The 7,500-nt window shown below is 37.5% G+C and overlaps 1 protein-coding gene across 9 annotated transcripts in view; it reads right to left on the bottom strand.

The window, feature by feature from the left end:
* The window catches only part of NfI (Nuclear factor I), a 68,987-nt gene that overhangs the window by 7,490 nt on the left and 53,997 nt on the right, over positions 1-7,500 (bottom strand). For 8 of the 9 annotated variants that reach the window (XM_085658991.1, XM_085658990.1, XM_035887372.2 and 5 more), the window contains 4 exons: positions 3,548-3,735; positions 1,737-2,102; positions 1,237-1,471; positions 1-1,161 (listed from right to left, as the gene is read on the bottom strand). The exon at positions 1-1,161 is cut by the window's left edge and continues 7,490 nt beyond it. In XM_085658991.1, coding sequence (XP_085515117.1) covers positions 914-1,161; positions 1,237-1,471; positions 1,737-2,102; positions 3,548-3,735 — 1,037 coding nt within the window. In that variant the 3' untranslated portion in view covers positions 1-913. The remainder of the gene's footprint in view (positions 1,162-1,236; positions 1,472-1,736; positions 2,103-3,547; positions 3,736-7,500) is intronic. The other variant, XM_035887367.2, reaches the window with a different exon arrangement.

The raw sequence follows: 7,500 nt of genomic DNA on the forward strand, positions 1-7,500 counted from the left end.
ATATATATACATATATATATGTATATGTATGTTTGTATGTATAAATATATTTACGTACAACGCATTAATCAATTAATTGCTTATCGAGTTCGAGTAATGAAATATGAAATATTCACTTTGTTTTTAACTAGCATCTTCTGGTAACTAGCACGCGCTAGTCCTTCGTTATTATTTTTTTTCCACTAGCAGATATATTTAGCATTAGGTCTGAGCGTTAACGTAATTATTTTAGATTAATCAATCGATCGTCGTTATAATCGTCATCGTCGTAATTGGCAGACCGTTTGAAAATAGAAAAGGAAAACATGACAAAGAACAAATAGAATCTTGAATCGGTATCACCAATCAATCCCTACCTTTTTTCCTTCCTCCCTCATCATAATTGGCACGTTGAAAGTGAATCTCCGCTAGAATCCTTTCGTATTGCGAAGTGAGATCGATTGGATTATGGAAAGTTATGCGAAAGATATTCAAAAAGAAACAGAAAATAGAAACGGAAGAGAAAGTAAGGAGAACTAGAATAGCGAGGAGAAGGAGACATCATTTGATTTTTTGTTCCGTATTTTTTTTCTTTTTTTTATGAGGTTATAGCGTAAAAGAAAAGGAGAAGAGAGAAAGGAGGTTTTTACTCACGTCCGTTCGAGGAATCAAATTTCGAACGTACGTTCGACCTACGAAGGGTAATCGACGGTCTTTACGCTTACATCAAATTATAGTACGTTCAGACTCTCAGGCACTCAATTCTCCGGAAACTCAAGTCGCGACGTTGGACGCGACATGAGGAATCCGAATGTTCACCCTCGTTATCGGAGTGATATAAATGGTTACTATTATCGTGGATGGGAGTGAGTAACGACCCCGTGTAACATGGCGCCGCTGAAGTCGCGAGACTTTCCGGTCGAAGACCCCAGTGTCACGGGGGAGACTTGGGTCTACCGCTTTTGTCTTGCATCACTTGCTGCTGTTGTTGCTGTTGTTGCTGTTGCTGCTGCTGTTGCTGCTGCTGCTGTTGCTGTTGTTGTTGTTGTTGTTGTTGTTGTTGTTGTTGTTGATGGTGATGTGACGTGGGATCGGTAGCCACGCCTAAGTCGGTTCCCATGAGATTACCAGTACCACTTTTGTCCACGACGCTGCTCGTATGAACCGGATGGAAGTAGCGATCTGAAATGATTCCAGTCCCGTTAGAGAAGTTCTGACAGTCCTTTTATCTATAAAACAACTAGGAAATTGATTTACCTTCATCCATCGTCGGCGGTGGCTCACTGGTTGTCCCCGCAATGATAGGTGCTATCATATTATAATCATCCTCCAGGTTGATAAATGGTGTTGTATTCCAGCGTGGTGGTACATTTGAGACCGACCTTTGTGTGGCTACTGGTCTTGTCACCGAAACCGGAGACGAAAAGAGTGAGAGATTCGTTGGAGATATTACCCCTGACATCGAACTGATAGTGGGATACGTAAAGATTTGCTGTAAAACGACGGAATCGATCGTTAACGACATCGAGAAGTTTGTCACAATCGGGAAAGAAAACTCAATATCACGTGGGTATAACATACATTTAGCAACATTAATTCTCAAATAGACAAATATATGATATGTGTCAAATTCAATTTTTTAAATAGTCCTAATGGATGTAATAAGCGGATACTTTCGATCGATAAATAATAAGTAAATAAAAAAAGACAATACAACGTATATTGCGCGCTATTCTATAAGAAAAATAATGTCTTACCTGTCCTGGTTGGGAGTGAAAATGGGCGAACGTGTATTCCCTGCTGGTGTGAGGTGCTGTGACAAGGATTCTCGTGGGACTTTTTCTACCGGCCGGGTCGACGGAGTTCTGACAGGCCGAACTGACTAAGCCGACCGCCGCCGCTGCTGCCATCTGTTCCTGTTGATTGGGTCCAAGCTCGCTCGGATCCGTCGGAGATGTTGAGGAAGTTGGCGGTGAATTTGCGCTCGTACCAGTCAACTCACCCGTCGACCTGATGATCGCAACCGGTCTCGCCATTGGAGCCGGTGGTGGTGGCGGTAACATCGAGCTCGGATAATACTGTGAGAACTTTTGTATGCCAGTACGCGGTCCCGCTAGCTGCGCCTGGAAATCGCACACACCCTCCGATCAACACACTCGACCCGCGCGTGATCCACTCACCCCGATCGATCGAAGAAAGCGAATTATTTCTTAGTACAATAAATTCCGAAAGTAATTCGTACGTTTTTTTCTAACTAAATCAATCTTCTTTTTTTCTTTTCTTTCTTTCTTTCTTTCTTTCTTTCTTTCTTTTTTCTTTATATTTTTATTTTTTTTTTATTTTTTGATACGAACAAAGTTGCAATCATTTGTGAAGGATATAAGGAATTTTTGTTAGAATTTGTTTATTGTTTGCGGAACATTGGGAAATGAGATATTTACAATTTCGAGATCAACAAAGATCATATTTTACAAATCTTGTTGGCTGTAAAGACTTTACAATTTTGTCAATGTGATATATATAGTTCTTAAAATGTATTCAGAAAAGCAAACTATTTTATCTGTCAATTTGACAATTGACACTAATTGTCGACTCATAATATCGATTTAAGATCTACCAATTAGAATAATATATCTAAAGAACGTTGGTATTTATATATAAGTATATTGAAAATCTATTTCACTTTGTTCGTTTCAAAAAGTATCATTAGGTTTTAAAAAACGTAGAGACGCTTTTTAGAGATTTTACGTATCTCGCACGTTTTTCATCAACGAATTTCCTAACAAATTTAACACCATTCAACAATGATTTTGTTATTCGAATAATCGAGAATCAATCCATTTAGTCTATCTTTCGAATCAATAGGAAAGGTCTATTCGTTATATTCGTTATCCTACTTTGTAAGTATGATTTCAAACAGTCAACGTTATTAGAATAAAAATTTATATATGTAAGAATGATTGACGTTAGAGAAACGTGCGATTGTTAAGAAATAAGACAACTAAGTAGTTCATTCATAACTGTAAAACGAGACAGAAAGAGAGAAAAAAAAGAAAAAGATAGAGAGATAGAGATAGAGACAGAGATAGAAATGTAGAGATAGATAAAGATAGAAAAATAGAAAGAGATAGAAAGTGAAACAGTCGAACGAGTGAAAAATGCAGACGTGTAGACAAAGACGATAGATAATAAATAGAGCAAATATATACGATGTGATTAAAGAAATAACGTGAATCCAGGGCGACTGGAGCACGGAAAATTATGCAGGTCGTGCGTAACCGCCACAGTGTGGCCGTTTGCATTCGTTCTCAAAACTCTATAAAGTAAGCGAGGAAGAGAAAACTATACTTACAAGAAAGAAAACGAAAAAAAAAGAAACAGAGAAAAGAAATAAAATCAAAACAGAAAATGAAAAAAAAAAGAAAAGAAAAGAAGTCTGTGAAAGTGGAGAGAGAGAGAGAGAGAGAGAGAGAAAGAGAGAAAGAGAGAAAGAGAGAAAAGATTGGAGCTAACGAGATTACGATAGAAGCGACGACACTGTGGCGGTCTCGACGGATCCAGAAGCTACCTGGGGTAGTTGCTGCGTATTTTCAGCTTCTTGACAAACGAACGTCACGAAATCCGAAAGGGTATCGTGACCATTTTCTGGGTACTTGACCACTCCCGTTGAGGCAGGATGTTCAGGTTGATAGTAAGCGAGACCGGACATACTCTGACCGGATCCACCGGCCATTCCTTCATGGGGTGAATGCAATCCTGTAACACAGAGCCAGATAGAATCAGAACAAATACAAACGCTTACGCCACCGTCGAACCACCCCCTCGACAAGTCGTTTCAAACCTCTCCGAGGATAACGATTTCCATTTCTGTTTATTTATCTACTTTCTTGTTTTGTTTTGTTTTCGTCTTATCTTTTTCTTTCTTTTTTTTCTTTCTTTTTTCTTATTGTCAATAACTTCCGTCCTTTATTCATCTCGTCACATTCTAAATCACAAAAAATATTCTAAGGTTGTATAAGATGTACGAAATCGAGCAGTTCGCGGGCAAGGGTGGTGGTTATAGTAGTTTGTGTCTAGTGGACCGAGCCGTGGCCCGAAGATAAAATCGTTCATCGCTCAGAAACGTTCGAGGACGCGCGTTATTTATAGGCGAGCGAACTGCAAGATGCTACGAGCGAACACCACTCGCGCACACTCGTCTTCCTGCATTTTGCTTTTAACCCTTGGCGACCCCGAATCGATAACCGAAGCGATTATAGCATTCGATCGAACGCGTAACGTATGAAAAAAGAATCAGCAGAAATGTTCTCTTTTAACGAGGAAACATTTCTTATTATTATTACCATCATTATCATTATAGTTATATAATATTATTATTTATTATTATAATTATAATTATTACAATTATCATTATCATTATCATTATTATTATTATTATTATTATTATTATTATTATTATTATTATTATTATTATTATTATTATTATTGTTATTATTATTATTATTATTATTATTATTATTATTATTATTATTATTATTATTATTATTATAATTATTATTATTATAATTATTATTGTTATTGTTATTGTTATTGTTAGCTTTCTCCTCGTATGAGATTGTTAGGGGGTGGTTTTAGTGGTGCAGTTGCGACGATCACGTATCGCGATTGGATTATCGAGTTATATACATATACATATACATATATACATACGTACATAGCCACATACACATATATACATACGCGGTTTGCATGCGTGTGCGTATAAGCACGATCGTACATAGACGCACACGCACAAGAGAAGGCGCTCCAAGCGTGATGCTGACTGGCTGACTGGCTGAAACGTACGTGTATCCGCTGCACCCTCGGGAATCACCCTTTGGGAGCCACTCCTGAGTGGCACCCCGCTTGAATCTTGTCCATCTGCACTTCCCCCACACCCCATCCCTCTCTCCTTCCTCTCTTGTGATTCTCAGTGCTTTGGAACTTGAGGATCAAGAGTCTCTGGACCGGCCGATGGAATGCGGTCGCGCGTTGCAATTCCATCTCTGTACCTACCTATAGTAGCTACGTTACACGCATACACGTACGTTTCGAATATAAAAAAAGAACGCACAAACATACATATACGTGCGTATCTATACTCTTGTTAACTCTTATGTATGTATATATAAATATAAATATAAATATATATATATATATACATATATATATATATATATATATATATATATATATATATATGTATATGGACGTATAGTGCAACAACAAACATCAAACAGCAACAATAACAACGATTAAACAACACATCAAAAACATCAAGGTAACAACATCAATACAATGATCAGAATAATTATGATATGTATATATACATATACACATATATATATATATATATACATTATATATATATGTATGTAGTATATATAATATACGGTATATATATATATATATATATATATATATATATATATATATAATATAAATAACAACACCAACATCGCAACAATAATAAAAGTGGTATTATCGTACGGAGATAGATAGATAAGTGGATAGATAAACAAACAGATAGATAGATAAAGAGATAGATAGATAAAGAGATAGATAGATAAAGAGATAGATAGATAGATAGATAAAGAGATAGACAGATAGATAGATAGAGTACAAACGTTCAATCAAGGTTCGGAAATTAATCAGTGGTGAATCAATCAATTAGATCGGTTAATCCATCCAGCATACGACATACCCAGAGCATTGGCCGTGTGACAGTGAGTGAGATAGAGATAATTATGGTGTGCATGGTTAATACCAGGGAGTACAGCCTCGAACGGTTATCGATCGAGAGCCATTCCTCCCTTTCTCCCTTTCTTCTACCCCCCGCCCATTTGCCCTCCCTATGGACAGAGAGGCACGTCGCTCGATCGTTTTGGAGAAGTTTTCTTGACCTTGAATGTACTCCACTCGAGGCTATACCTTTCGAAGTAATAGTAATGTGAAACAGGTGGGTGTGAGAGGGTGGGCAAACAGATGGACAAACAGACAGACAGACAGACAGACAGACAGATAGACAGACAGACAGACAGACAGATAAACAGACAGATAGACAGATAGACGGACGAGAACAGACAGACAGACAGCTAGCTTACCAGGTAGATTTGGGATACTACGGCAGTTAGCGAGAAAACTCGTCCATTCGTCTGTCTGTCCGTTTGACGAACTTCCTTTTGTCTATTTTTCTTTTTCTTTTTCTTTCTTTCTTTCTTTCTTTTTTTTGTTTCAATGCAAACTTTCGGGATTTTCTTGGTTCTTGTATCATTGTTATTATCTTTAAACTTTTTGATTCGTTACTATAGAGAGAAAGGGAGTGGTCTATTTTTTTTCTTTCGTCCTCGTCGTCGTCTCTCTCTCTCTCTCTTTCTCTCTATCTATCTATTTCTATCTCTGTTTCTTTCTCTCTCTTTCTTTCTCTCTCTTTCTCTTTCTCTCTTTCTCTTTCTCTCTCTCTCTCTCTCTCTCTCTGTTTCTCTCTATCGAATTCGAGCAAGCCAATCCTCGCAAAGGACAGATCGGTTGGTCGGACAAACGAACGAACGAACGAACGAACGAACGAACGAACGAACGAACGAACGAACGAACGAACGAACGAACGAACGAACGAACGAACGAACGAACGGGCAAAGTGGGATCAATAGAAAATGTGGTTAGTATACATAACACTTAACTATACGTACATGGCTGTGACTGAGGGGGTTTAGGGTGACGGGAGAGGTGCTCGTACTCGTAAGATTTTTTTCACTTGTTCACCGTCGTTTTTCTTGCGATCGATTTTTCGATCTCGAACGATTGGGATCGTTCTTTTCTTTTTTTTTCTTTTCTCCTCTCCTCTTTTTTCCTTTTTATTTTTTTCTTACTTTTTTTTTTATAACGACTCACATACCCATATATATAATTCAAGGGAATACGAAAGGGATGAGAGCAATTAAAAAAATGACGTTCGAGCTCACCTACGCGTTGAGAGCATCGTGCGAACACGATCGTGCAGAGAGCTGCAGGCGGCTATGGGAGCACATTATCAAATATATATGTATATATATATATATATATATACATAAATATATATAAATATATATATATGCATGTACGTGTCTGTGTGTGTATATATACCAATACGTATGATGCAACACCGAGCTAAAGACACACCAAATTAATAGTAATAAGGGCTAAACATAACATTCTTGCGATCTCGAACGCAGCGGTTACCGTATCGCAATCAGACGTCAGGTAGATTTCTCGGGGTATTCCCTGCTGGGCAAACGGATCATCGGTTAAAATCCAACCTTTCTACCAGCTAACAAATCATCTTTCTAAAGTGAATGATTGGTGTTTTTTTAATTTTTTTTGTCAAGTTAATCGCGAGTCTGCAAGAAAAACTTTCCGCTTTATTTCATTTTTTTTTTTTACTTCAAAAGTGGAGAATCATTTCGATATATATATAGTCGATTTTTTTTTATGTAATTTGAATGT

This window comes from Vespa mandarinia, chromosome 8 (assembly GCF_050613455.1).
Source record: "Vespa mandarinia isolate Hongniang chromosome 8, ASM5061345v1, whole genome shotgun sequence".
In the NCBI taxonomy this organism is placed as follows: domain Eukaryota; kingdom Metazoa; phylum Arthropoda; class Insecta; order Hymenoptera; family Vespidae; genus Vespa; species Vespa mandarinia.